General features: G+C 33.0%; 2 protein-coding genes across 5 annotated transcripts; both read left to right on the plus strand.

The window, feature by feature from the left end:
- The first annotated feature begins 5,232 nt into the window (after nucleotides 1–5,232).
- Nucleotides 5,233–8,736, plus strand: LOC100246778 (receptor-like protein EIX2). Of its 2 annotated transcripts, XM_059733610.1 has the most exons (3): nucleotides 5,233–6,420; nucleotides 8,032–8,369; nucleotides 8,574–8,736. In XM_059733610.1, the coding sequence occupies exons 1-2, from the start codon at nucleotides 5,292–5,294 to the stop codon at nucleotides 8,364–8,366; spliced, it is 1,464 nt and encodes a 487-aa protein (XP_059589593.1). In that variant the 5' UTR covers nucleotides 5,233–5,291; the 3' UTR covers nucleotides 8,367–8,369; nucleotides 8,574–8,736. The 2 variants fall into 2 exon arrangements, with proteins under 2 accessions (XP_059589593.1, XP_002270042.1); XM_002270006.5 differs by having other exon boundaries at nucleotides 5,233–8,369.
- A 425-nt stretch (nucleotides 8,737–9,161) lies between these two features.
- Nucleotides 9,162–13,417, plus strand: LOC104882120 (receptor-like protein 51). 3 transcript variants are annotated; one of them, XR_002032202.2, is made up of 3 exons: nucleotides 9,212–10,170; nucleotides 11,267–12,773; nucleotides 12,927–13,417. XR_002032202.2 is itself a non-coding variant. In XM_019226192.2 (2 exons), exons 1-2 carry the CDS (start codon nucleotides 9,837–9,839, stop codon nucleotides 13,028–13,030), a joined length of 438 nt encoding a protein of 145 aa, XP_019081737.1. In that variant the 5' UTR covers nucleotides 9,240–9,836; the 3' UTR covers nucleotides 13,031–13,417. The 3 variants fall into 3 exon arrangements, 1 of the variants encoding a protein (XP_019081737.1); XR_002032201.2 differs by having other exon boundaries at nucleotides 9,162–12,773; XM_019226192.2 differs by lacking the exon at nucleotides 11,267–12,773 and having other exon boundaries at nucleotides 9,240–10,170.
- Nucleotides 13,418–13,763: the final 346 nt, after the last annotated feature.

The raw sequence follows: 13,763 nt of genomic DNA on the forward strand, positions 1-13,763 counted from the left end.
CAATTGATATTGAAAACCTAGACCTTGATCAATTATCCATTTTCTTTGATCTCTTTCACACAAGGTAAAGACATACATTGATATTTCTATGTCTTTTGCAAAGGATACATTACAGTTTTCTTTTTGGAGTTTTTCAGGTCAAGTCAATAGATGCATGGGTGGAGGAGAAAAAACAAACTAACAAACCTGGACCTTAGACCATTACTTTTTTCTCTTTCACACATGATAGTGGTCTTAGTTCATAAATTTTTCTATGTCCTTTAGCAAGGGTAGGGACTCTTCATTCTTATCTCTCATGTCGTTAGTTTCCATCTTTAATATCTTGCACGCTATCTTATTCCATCTTTAACTTGTAGCTTGGTGGCAAGTCTATTTATTGTGACTTGTAAGTCAAGTATTTGGAAAATTTGAGACTGTTTTTTAGCAAGACTATTAAGTATTGAATTTATTCTTTCATAAAAATTCTCTACAAAATTTAAGTAAAAAATTTATGTAACATATAAAAAAAATTTAAAGAAATGAAATATTTTGAATATACATAACAACATATTTGTGGGAAAAAGGAAAAGAGAGATATTTTGATCTTACTTTCTTATCCTTTATTTTTAAGAATTTCCCAACTAATTGCTTTAAATAAAGCATGTTTTCAAAGCATGATGGACCTAGAAAAATTAAAGCTTTGTGAAAATCATGAAAAATAGGAAGGAAAGTACAAAAGAAAAAAAAAGAAGGAAAGGAAAAGAACGAAAAACAAAGAAAAAAAATGAGTTGAACAATTTTTTTCTCACATACTTTCAAATTTATGTTTCTACTTTCCTTTTTATACAATTAATAAAGATTTGAAGATGCTTAAATATTTATTATATTTATTTCTCTTTCTATCATACATCTAACTAGAGAATTTAGACATTTTCAACTTTATTTTTATTTTTTTTATAATAGTTTCCATGATCTGAGTGGTATCTAAAATACCTTAATATTGCACATGCTTCAAAAAATTGTTTTAATTTTTTCCCATCTTCTTTGCTTGTTGAGCACTAACAAAACATATTGTGGAACACATGTTGTCCCAATCTTAGGGTGTAATTATTTGAAAGACCCGCAAGAATAATAGCCACTTTAAAGATGCATTGAGGTCCACAAAAATAATAGCTACTTGAAAGATTTATTTTAGGGTTTTCCATAAGTCTATTTGTTTATTTCTTTATTGTCCTTTATCTTTTGGTGATTTAAGTAGAGTTTTAAATAAGTATGCTTTTCTGAACCTAAAGAAATAGTAAAATATTATATTAAGATAAATAACAAGTATCCAACCAAATTTTATTGAAGTGATATGTTATTTTATAACATAGTAGTCGAAATGCCCTCTAATTGATATTCTTATCAAATTTTATATTTTATATTTAAAATCAACTATTGATTCAATTTTATATATGTATATTAGACTAAAAATTTTAAAAAGTAATTATTGAAAGTTTCATATGAAAAAAAAATTCTTAAATGTCTACAAAGTTGCTCATAAATTCCAAAAAAATAAAAAAGATAGTAATTTAAGGTAGTAAGTTAAGACTTTGCGTGTCGGAACCACATGATTTGGTATTAGTAGTAATTTACTAGAAATATTTTATTTCATTTTTCTCTCTTTACATCAACATAATAACAAACTTATATTTATAATAAACAAATAGTTGAATATGACTCTATTTCATAATTACACTAAGAGTCCCAATTAACATAATAATCTTAAATAAATTTGAATTTCTAATATTTTTCAAATCCCTAATATACTTCTAATTTGAATTGAAGTTAGATAACTATATATGACTTATGGGTTATGGTGATTATATCAAAAAAAAAAAAAAAAAACCTTTTAATGTCAATCTCTTATTTTATAAATAATTTTTCTATACAACATAACACTATAAATTTAAAAAGCCTCTAATTTAATATTGAAGAAAAATTGCATTTGCATGTACCCAATCATATAATATAAATTAAGAGGTTATATAAGAAGTAAATATTCAATAGAAGGTGAAGATATACATAAATTAACAAAAAATTTAATGAATGTAATTATATGACTATGTCATTTAAACTTTATTGATGTTTTTAATGGAATCACACAAATTTTATTTTCTTGTAAAAAAGCAAACATTGGATTTTTATAACAAGAAGTATTTGCATGTAAAAAAAATCCTAGAAGTTTACACTTTTACCAAAAGAATCTACAAATACATCATCTTACAACATATTAATTAGATAAAATTAGTACTTTGTATGTTAGACTTTATACTTGATAATACATGCTTTAACAATTTGGTAAATTTTTTTTATTAATGGTAGTCTTGTAAGATATGATAATTAGACTTCATAATGCAAATTAACACCAAGTACCATGAGAAAATAAAGGAAAAATGAGTGCCTCTCATGTTTCTAGGTGATAAATGGTGATTAAATAAAGAACGATATTTATTTATTTTTTTACTTTTCATAAATTTTGTTTTCATTATAGTGGCATGCATACCATCCTAGAAGATAAAATAAATGTAAAATTGGGGAAAGATTAACTAAGAAAAGTTGAAACAAAGTAATATATAAGTCTTGCTTTACGTGTAATGGTCTTCTCTTTAATATAATTTATGCTTTATATGCCATTGAGTTCATGAGATGTTTCAATTAATTATTTATGAATTAAAGTGTGTGGGAAGAGAAAGACTAATATGCTTGTTGGAAACATAAACTTTAGACAATTGTCCTATTTTTTTTCCTCTTTCACACATGGTAGTTGATAGGTGGTCCCAATCAAAGCTGTAAAAAAAAAAATATATCTTTAAAATAATATTGTGCTTGAGGTGAGAATAAACCTTGTGATTTTATTATCTGCCGTCCCTTGTCCTCCATGGCTAAAATGATTAAATACATAAAGGACTCAACTACTCCACTAAACAAAAGGAGTGAACAGCTAGTGGACAATAAAATAGCCAACAATGGTGGAATTATTCTTTCCACTTATTGACCGATTCCCATGCAAACAAAATAACATAATAACAACTTATTGACCATTGACTGATTCCTATGCTGCAAACAAAATAACATCATAATCTGCCAGCCCATGGTCCCATGCTCAACCCCTATACCTTGGATTCTTGATAGGCACTTGAGTTGATGTTCTTAGCTTATCAGTAGTGGTAAACACTCACAAATTTTTCCATGTTCTTTAGTAGGTAGAGATATTGTTAGGTCAAGTCAATTGAAATTGAAAACATAGACCTTGTCAATTATCCATTTTCTTTTATCTCTTTCACACAAGGTAAAGACATACATTGATATTTCTATGTCTTTTGCAAATGATACATTACATTTTTCTTTTTGGAGTTTTTTCAGGTCAAGTCAATAGATGCATGGGTGGAGGAGAAAAAACAAACTAACAAACATGGACCTTAGACCATTACTTTTTTCTCTTTCACACATGATAGTGGTCTTAGTTCATAAATTTTTCTATATCCTTTAGCAAGGGTAGGGACTCTTCATTCTTATCTCTCATGTCGTTAGTTTCCATCTTTAATATCTTGCACGCTATCCTATTCCATCTTTAACTTGTAGCTTGGTGGCAAGTCTATTTATTGTGACTTGTAAGTCAAGTATTTGGAAAATTTGAGACTGTTTTTTAGCAAGACTATTAAGTCTTGAATTTATTCTTTCATAAAAATTCTCTACAAAATTTAAGTAAAAAATTTATGTAACATATAAAAAAAATTTTAAAGAAATGAAATATTTTGAATATACATAACAACATATTTGTGGGAAAAAGGAAAAGAGAGATATTTTAATCTTACTTTCTTATCCCTTATTTTTAAGAATGTCCCAACTAATTGCTTTAAATAAAACATGTTTTCAAAGCATGATGGACCTAGAAAAATTAAAGCTCTGTGAAAATCATGAAAAATAGGAAGGAAAGTACAAAAGAAAAAAAAAAGAAGGAAAGGAAAATAACGAAAAACAAAGAAAAAAAATGAGTTGAACAATTTTTTTCTCACATACTTTCAAATTTATGTTTCTACTTTCCTTTTTATACAATTAATAAAGATTTGAAGATGCTTAAATATTTATTATATTTATTTCTCTTTCTATCATGCATCCAACTAGAGAATTTAGACCTTTTCAACTTTATTTTTATTTTTTTTATTATAGTTTCCATGATCTGAGTGGTATCTAAAATACCCTAATATTGCACATGCTTCAAAAAATTGTTTTAATTTTTTCCCATCTTCTTTGCTTGTTGAGCACTAACAAAACATATTGTGGAACACGTGTTGTCCCAATCTTAGGGTGTAATTATTTGAAAGACCCGCAAGAATAATAGCCACTTTAAAGATGCATTGAGGTCCACAAAAATAATAGCTACTTGAAAGATTTATTTTAGGGTTTTCCATAAGTCTATTTGTTTATTTCTTTATTGTCCTTTATCTTTTGGTGATTTAAGTAGAGTTTTAAATAAGTATGCTTTTCCAAACCTAAAGAAATAGTAAAATCTTATATTAAGATAAATAACAAGTATCCAACCAAATTTTATTGAAGTGATATGTTATTTTATAACATAGTAGTCGAAATGCCCTCTAATTGATATTCTTATCAAATTTTATATTTTATATTTAAAATCAACTATTTATTCAATTTTTTATATATATATTAGACTAAAAATTTTAAAAAGTAATTATTGAAAGTTTCATATGGAAAAAAAAATTCTTAAATATCTACAAAGTTGCTAAAATAGTTTCATAACTTCCCAAAAAAAAAAAGATACATCATCATGGAATTTAAGGTAGTAAGTTAAGGCTTTGCGTGTTGGAACCACATAGAGGCCTTCCAACTGTGCTAAACCCAGATGAGAAAGGGGTTTTATTCCAACCCAAAGGTAAAAACGACGTCGTTTTCTCAAACTAGGACGACGCCGTTTTGGGTCAGGACGCAATGAAATAATATTGAATTCACAGTCGTTTCCCAGTCTTTCATTATTTGCCGCTTTTTCCAGTTGCCGGAAACGACAAAGCTTCACGGACTGAGTGGTATAAGAATTTCAATTAACTTAAACAAAAGTGATTTCAAAAAACAGTTTTTAATACAAAAATTATGAATTTCACTCTTCAATAAATTAAAGTGGAAGGAATCTTGGTATTGCGTTCATATGGTAGAGTCAAACAGATACTATATATATGTGAGTGCTTGGTCTCCTGGGAATTCATAAGAGAAAAACAGCAGTTGCAAAGCCTCTCTTCTATTACTTGCAGACCATGGCAGGACGGTCCTTTCAACACCTTCTTAGCTTTCTTGTGCTTTTGTTGCTATGTGCCAAACCTGGCCTGGGGAAAGTTACTGGGTGCATAGAGAGGGAGAGACAAGCTCTCCTTCACTTCAGACGTGGCCTTGTCGATCGCTATGGCCTTCTTTCCTCTTGGGGAGACGACAACAGAGATTGTTGCCAATGGAGAGGAGTCCAGTGTAGTAACCAGTCTGGTCACATCATCATGCTTCATCTTCCTGCCCCGCCAAATGAAGACTATTCTCAAGATGTTATTTACCAGTCTCTAAGAGGTGAGATAAGTCCTTCTCTGCTTGAATTGGATCACTTAACTCATTTGGATCTCAGCTATAATGATTTTGAAGGGAGGCATATACCTCCATTCCTTGGTTCCCTCAGCAGAATGCAGTACCTCAATCTCTCTCATGCCAATTTCGCTCAAACTGTTCCCACTCAACTGGGAAATCTTTCCAACTTGCTTTCCCTTGACCTCAGCGATAATTATCTCTTGAATTCTGGGAACCTGGAGTGGCTTTCTCGTCTTTCTTCTTTAAGACACCTTGACCTGAGTTCTGTCAACCTTAGTGAAGCCATCCACTGGTCACAAGCAATTAATAAACTCCCTTCTCTCATTCACTTGGACTTACAACACTGTTATCTCCCTCCCATCCCCCCACTCACCATTCCGTCTCTTTCCCATGGGAATTCCTCTGTCCCTCTTGTTTTCCTTGATCTCTCTGGGAATTATCTCACTTCTTCAATATACCCATGGTTGCTCAACTTTAGTACCACCCTCCTTCATCTTGATCTCTCTTTCAATGGTTTAAACGGTTCGATTCCGGAATATGCTTTTGGGAACATGAGTTCCCTTGAATATCTTGATCTCCATTCGAGTGAACTTGATGATGAAATTCCGGATACAATTGGAGACATGGGTTCACTTGCATATCTTGATATCTCTGAAAATCAACTGTGGGGCTCAATTCCAGATACAGTTGGGAAGATGGTTTTACTTTCACATCTTGATCTCTCTCTCAATCAACTGCAGGGCTCCATTCCAGATACAGTTGGGAACATGGTTTCTCTTAAAAAACTCTCTCTCTCTGAGAATCATCTTCAAGGTGAGATTCCAAAATCCTTGAGTAATTTATGTAACTTACAAGAATTAGAGTTGGATAGAAACAATCTCTCTGGACAGCTTGCACCAGACTTTGTGGCCTGTGCAAATGACACATTAGAGACTCTGTTTTTATCGGATAACCAGTTCAGTGGATCAGTTCCTGCTCTCATTGGATTTTCATCCTTGAGAGAGTTACATCTTGATTTTAATCAACTAAATGGAACTTTACCTGAAAGTGTTGGACAGCTGGCCAACCTTCAATCCTTGGATATTGCCTCAAATTCATTGCAAGGCACTATCTCTGAAGCCCATCTCTTTAATCTATCCTGGTTGTCCTATTTAAACTTATCTTCCAACTCTCTCACTTTCAACATGAGCTTGGATTGGGTTCCTCCATTTCAACTGCTTTCTCTACGATTAGCCTCCTGCAAATTGGGACCTCGTTTTCCTAGTTGGCTTCGTACTCAAAACCAGTTGAGTGAGCTTGATATCTCCAATTCTGAAATTTCAGATGTCCTCCCAGACTGGTTTTGGAATGTAACCTCAACTGTCAATACCTTGAGTATTTCCAACAATCGGATCAAAGGGACCTTACCGAATTTATCATCAGAATTTGGTTCTTTTTCTAACATAGATATGAGCTCAAACTGTTTTGAGGGTTCAATACCACAACTTCCTTATGATGTGCAATGGTTGGATCTCTCCAATAACAAGTTATCGGGGTCCATTTCTTTATTATGTACAGTTGGTACTGAGTTACTTCTACTTGACCTCTCAAACAACTCGTTGTCGGGAGGGCTGCCCAATTGTTGGGCGCAGTGGGAAAGCTTGGTAGTTCTTAATTTGGAAAATAACAGATTTTCTGGGCAAATTCCAATTTCATTTGGTTCCTTGCGATCAATTCAAACACTACATTTGCGCAACAACAATTTAACTGGAGAATTGCCTTTATCTTTTAAGAATTGTACAAGTTTGAGGTTCATTGATTTGGCAAAAAATAGGTTATCAGGAAAAATACCAGAATGGATTGGAGGAAGCCTCCCAAATCTGACTGTTCTAAACCTAGGATCTAATAGATTCAGTGGAGGTATATGTCCAGAGCTATGCCAATTGAAAAATATTCAAATATTGGACCTCTCTAGCAACAATATGTTAGGTGTTGTACCGAGATGTGTTGGTGGTTTCACTGCCATGACTAAGAAAGGGAGCTTGGTCATTGTTCATAATTATTCATTTGCAGACTTCTCTAGTAAGTATTCACTTATTAGGAATGCCTTTTATGTTGATAGGGCATTGGTTAAATGGAAAGGAAGAGAATTTGAATATAAAAGTACCCTTGGGCTTGTAAAGAGTATTGATTTTTCAAGCAACAAACTATCGGGGGAAATTCCAGAAGAAGTAATTGATCTTGTAGAATTAGTTTCATTAAACTTATCAAGGAACAATTTGACGAGATTGATCCCTGCAAGAATTGGTCAATTGAAATCATTGGAGGTTCTTGATTTGTCTCAAAATCAACTCTTTGGTGAAATTCCAGCTAGCCTTGTTGAAATAAGTGATCTAAGTGTCTTAGATCTCTCTGACAACAACTTGTCGGGTAAAATTCCACAAGGTACTCAACTTCAAAGCTTCAATATTGATTCCTACAAGGGAAATCCTGCACTCTGTGGATTGCCTCTTCTGAAAAAGTGTTTTGAAGATAAAATAAAGCAAGATTCTCCTACTCATAACATTGAAGACAAAATTCAGCAAGATGGAAATGACATGTGGTTTTATGTTAGCGTTGCTCTTGGATTCATTGTTGGATTTTGGGGAGTGTGTGGAACTTTACTACTCAACAACTCATGGAGATATGCCTATTTCCAATTCTTGAATAAAATAAAAGATTGGCTCTACGTGATTATAGCAATAAATATGGCTAGATTACAAAGGAGTCTTCAAAGCTAAATGGTACAATTCTCTCCCTCTCTCACTCTCTTTCATTTGTACTTGTTTTTTCAGGCTAACAATTGTCAAAGAAAAGTAGGCCTTTACATATCCTTGGGATATACTTTATAAATCACGAATGCTAATGCAAATTTTCTTTCCAAGCAACTAATTGAAGGGATTTTTTCAAATTGATGAACATTGATTTTTACTTTGTGTTAATTGCAGGACTGCAACTCTTGTTCTTGCCATATTAGCATGGTTGAATGCAAATCGTTGTGTCCTTCCTTCTATGATTGATCTTGGGATGTAATAGGTTTCTTGTTTTATTTTGAGGATTACTAATGTTCTTTAGATGTGTATTTTATATTTTATTCAGAAATTTGTGTGACATATTATCTCTTTTCTTCCTTACACAATGCTTTTATTTGGTATTTGGATACTTTATGATTCATCCAAACAGTATTATACAAGGATATCAAAGGTATATTAGAGTCCAACTTTCTAATTTTAAAAATATTTCTTTAGCTCTAAAACTAATTTTTTTTCATTAAAATTAAAACAAAATAAAGGATAATGTCATTTGGTTATGTATGACATAAGTTTTCAACCAATTATTAATAATTAAATCATAATTTCAAAACTAAAGAATTTTTTTTTTCACAAGTTATTAATGATATGTTTCTCTCTTTCTAAAAAAACTAAATTACTCTAATAAATGGGAAACTCTTACTTTCAGTTCGTTTAAGCTTTTTCACTTGAAGTTGTCTCACATGTAGATAATTTTTGTGGAATATTTTGTTTTCATCAATTTTATAAAATATTAAGTCTAACTTCTTTTCTTAATAAAAGGTTTTTTCTAAGCAATTAAAAAACCTCTTGTTCTTTTCTCTATTTTAACATAATTCAACTTTAGGATGACTAAAATATGATTGAAAAATATAAAATAAGAGAGAATAATTATTTGGATCTTAGCTGTAATCATTTTGAAGGGAGGCACATACCTCCATTCCTTGGTTCCCTCAGCAGAATGCAGTACCTCAATCTCTCCAGGGCCAATTTCTCTCAAACTGTTCCCACTCAACTGGGAAATCTTTCCAACTTGCTTTCCCTTGACCTTAGCGGTAGTTATTATGAGTTGAATTCTGGGAACCTGGAGTGGCTTTCTCGTCTTTCTTCTTTAAGACTCCTTGACCTGAGTTTTGTCGACCTTAGTGAAGCCGACCATCCACTGGTCACAAGCAATTAATAAACTCCCTTCTCTCATTCACTTGGATACAAAATTGTGGTCTCCCTCCCATCCCTCCACTCACCATTCCATCTCTTTCCCATGTGAATTCCTCTGTCCCTCTTGTTTTCGTTGATCTCTCTTCGAATCATCTCACTTCTTCAATATACCCATGGCTGCTCAACTTTAGTACCACCCTCCTTCATCTTGATCTCTCTTTCAATGATTTAAACTGTTCGATTCCGGAATATGCTTTTGGGAACATGAGTTCCCTTGAATATCTTGATCTCCACAAGAGTGAACTTGATGATGAAATTCCGGATACAATTAGAGACATGGGTTCTCTTGCATATCTTGATCTCTCTGGCAATCAACTGTGGGGCTCAATTCCAGATACAGTTGGGAAGATGGTTTTACTTTCACATCTTGATCTCTCTTACAATCAACTACAGGGCTCAATTCCAGACACAGTTGGGAAGATGGTTTTACTTTCACATCTTGATCTCTCTCGCAATCAACTACAGGGCTCCATTCCAGATGCAGTTGGAAACATGGTTTCTCTTGAAAAACTCTATCTCTCTCAAAATCATCTTCAAGGTGAGATTCCAAAATCCTTGAGTAATTTATGGAACTTACAAGCATTTGGATATGTTTCAACCAATTATTAATAATCAAATCATAATTTCAACATTAAAGAAAAAAGAAATTTTAATCGCAAGTTATTAATGATCTGTTTCTCTCTTTCTAAAAAAACTAAATTACTCTAATAAATGGGAAACTCTTTCTTTCTTGTTGTCAAAGTTTTTCACTTGGAGTTGTCTCACATGCAGATAATTTTTGTGGAATATTTTGTTTTCATCCATTTTTTGCTTATCTCAAGTTAACTTCATTTTCTTCTTAGTGGTTGATTTTATAGGATATTAAGTCTAACTTCTTTTCTTAATAAAAAGCTTTTTCTAAGCAATTAAAAAAAAACTATTGTTATTTTCTCTATTTTAACATAATCCAACTATAGGATAACTAAAATATGATTGAAAAATATAAAATAAGAGAGAATAATTATATTTTAATTATACTCGATAAGTAATATCAAATATTTGATTCACTTATTAGAAAGTAGTATTGATCTCCAACATCATGAGATTAACATCCCAATGATTTTTTTTTTATTTGTTAAAAATTCTTATCTTTCAATACATTACAAAATTCCTTAAACACTTTAGCCCAATGATCTCATGTTGTTTTGTTTTAGTTTTTTTTTCCTTCATTTCCAGTCTTTTTTAAGGTCCTCCATAGCTTGGATTACACTTTGTGAGAATTTACTCAAAAAGTCATTAAGAATCAAGTCCTATCAAGTTTTTAAAATCGTAAAAATGAAAACTTTTATATTACCATTCTTTTATAAGTTTTTGTATTTATTAATTTTTATTTATTTCTTTATGATAAAATCTTTTATCTAAAATATTTTTCATGAAACAATAATTCTTTACTATGATTTTTTAAATTTAAAATTATAAAAGACTTCAATTCTTATTAAAAATATTATTTATATTAATATTTTCTTCTGAGCTCTTTCTATCAGAACAAGTAGTGACTGTGTAGATCCCTCATTTTGGTTCTAGATGAGACTTAATTCTTTCTAGTCATCTTTCGTTCTATTTTCACCTTTTGAATGGTGAACTGTAAAAGACAGGTGGCAAAAGAGGATATTATGGTGGCAGACTATGAGGGTAAGACACGTGGCAATGAGGTTTTGGTTTTTCTGTTGGCTGTTTTAGAGAGAATAGTGGAGTGTCTTGGTGGTAGAAAGAGTCGGGGGTTGTTAGAGGGCAGTAGAAAATGTCCTCTGCAGGGATGGCACGTATCAGAGGGATATATTTTCCTTTTGGGGTATCTTGAGAAAAGGAAAAAGAAAAGGGGGAAGAGGATTTTATAGGGAGGTGATACGCTGGATCTCGAGAAGAGCTGAGGAAAAGCTGTGAAACAGAGAGAGTGAGTAGGCTGTGAGAGAGCCATTGTTGAGAGAGTAAGCAGGCTATTTTTGAGAAAAAAAGGGATCAGATTAGGAGCTCACCAGTTTTGTACTATGCATGCTTGTGGAATCTGAGACCATTTTTTTATGTACTTTATATCTGGTTCTACTTTGGCTCCTTTGGCTCTGTTTATGAACAACTTGTGCATTTCACTTTTTATGAATAACTTGAATATGGATCCATCACTAAATCTGATTGTTAAAGATCATGCCCCAACTTTCTTTTGATTCCACCCTAGTGTAGCTCATTGACAATCCATGAAAGAGGGCTAAGATTCATTGATGTTTCGTTTATTTGTTCGTTTATGCTCTGCCCCTGTTTTCGTTCTTCCCTATATTCCTCTATTTCTGGTGTCTCTGGGTGAGGATACAATAACTTTGGTTAGACAGCCTTTGAGAAGTCTACATATTCCTGGTATCTATCACCATTTTGTTGGCGTGTTGGAGAAGCATTGCATTGGACCAGGATGAGATGGTAAGAGACTTCCAGCTTCGGAGCAATACCTTTGCTTTCTTGCTGAGTACCAAAGCTGGGACTGGAAATCTGATCAGTAAAAAGAATAGTGAGCATTTCGGGTTGAATGAGGGTCCTTCGAGAGTCTACGGATGATGGCTACTTGATTTTGGAGTTGGGGAACGAATTTTCTCACTACCGATGATATGAGTGTCATACTAGTTGCAAAACTGAAGAGAAGATTGGGATGTGAAATGTGGGCAAAATTACATTTGACTGGCATGCATGTTGACATGGGTATCAAGTTCCACTGGAGATCAGGTAGAGGCAATGGCCTTTCTAGGGGGTTTAAGACATAAAATGTGCTTTAATGGCATGAGAATTTCTGGGTCCCTTTCATCTAGTACTGTTTATTTGTTAATTTGGAGACCCATTTTTGGTTTTGTTGAGGGTTCTGAGTTGAAGTTGGCCTGTGTTCATGTGCAAAGTTTTGTTGGTAGAATGTTAAAATCATTAAGAGTGACAGTTTACGCCGAGCCACATTGTTCAGAAAGGAGAAGTGGTTTTGAAGGAATCAATCCCATGAAGTAGTTGCCTCCAACAAAGATTTGAGCATTTTGAAGTCTGGGGCTCTGAGCATTGTACACTTGAAGAATGGCTTCAACAGGGCTCTGAGCATTCTTGGGTTGCTAAAGTTGCCTCGGTTCATTCCAGGTGCTAATCAAAATGATAGTTAAATTAAAGAATATAAATAACATAATGATTTCCAAGCTAATGAGTGTTGTATGCTTATATCATGCTCTATCTATCATCTTTTCTCCACCATAACGGTGTTTTATTTTATTGGTTTTTTGCTGGTACTGGCAGATGTTTGTGGGTGGTGGGAGTATGCTAGAGCTGATCACATGGGGGCAATTTCTTTTGTTGTTTGTTTCTCTACCAAATTCAAAGTGTTAAGCACACAAGGGTAACATGGAGATGTTTATATCCTCTGTAGTCTGTTATGTAAAAGAGTCTGAACAGAGCATATGATTGAGATGCGGCTTCGCCAACAAAATTAGTATGGTGTTTTATTTCTTTTCACAGAGCACCCACCTGCCCATTCCCTGATCGTGAGTGTTATTCCTCTTCCTCGGGATGTCTCGTAAAGGCCCTTCAGTCTATGGCGTTGAAGACGGCATTCTCAGTTTGGAGAGACTCCCAATTTGCTGATTGTAGTTAAGAGTTTCACTACATATATAGTTCTATCATTCAACATACTTATTCCGGAGTTAGGAATGTAAGGGATAAGAGCTTATTTCAGACTATTTATTCATGTTCTGTTTAAGATTTTTAAAAGAAAAACGAATGTGTGGCAAGTGAACCGCTTGAATATCTCCCTCAACACAAATCAGGGAGTTCGACATTCCTCAAAACAAGTACATTATCTCAGTTTGCAGTAAACAAGGAATTTACCGTCCATAGACAAATAAACCAACGGCTGGCATGTGCCTCTTCAAGTAGTCTAGGCTCTGCATTGAACCATTCCACACTTAGAACTTTTGAGAAATCAATAGTTGAGCGACATTCAAATGACTTTAAAGCACTCGAGCTTATTCTTATCATGAAAAAGATGAAACAAAGAGAAATTTAGTTTGCTCTCAACTGCAATCCATATCTTCTGGAAAGGATGAAATTCATTATGGGCATCTCGAAAGCATATTT

Source organism: Vitis vinifera, chromosome 16 (genome assembly GCF_030704535.1).
Source record: "Vitis vinifera cultivar Pinot Noir 40024 chromosome 16, ASM3070453v1".
In the NCBI taxonomy this organism is placed as follows: Eukaryota; Viridiplantae; Streptophyta; class Magnoliopsida; order Vitales; family Vitaceae; genus Vitis; species Vitis vinifera.

Excerpts from the sequence above, each read along its gene's own strand:
- LOC100246778 (XM_002270006.5), top strand. The coding sequence starts at position 5,292 with ATGGCAGGACGGTCCTTTCAACACCTTCTTAGCTTTCTTGTGCTTTTG.
- LOC104882120 (XM_019226192.2), top strand. The coding sequence starts at position 9,837 with ATGAGTTCCCTTGAATATCTTGATCTCCACAAGAGTGAACTTGATGAT. Across the intron at positions 10,171-12,926 it reads CTCTCAAAATCATCTTCAAG|ATGTTTGTGGGTGGTGGGAG; the intron begins GTGAGATTCCAA and ends TGGTACTGGCAG.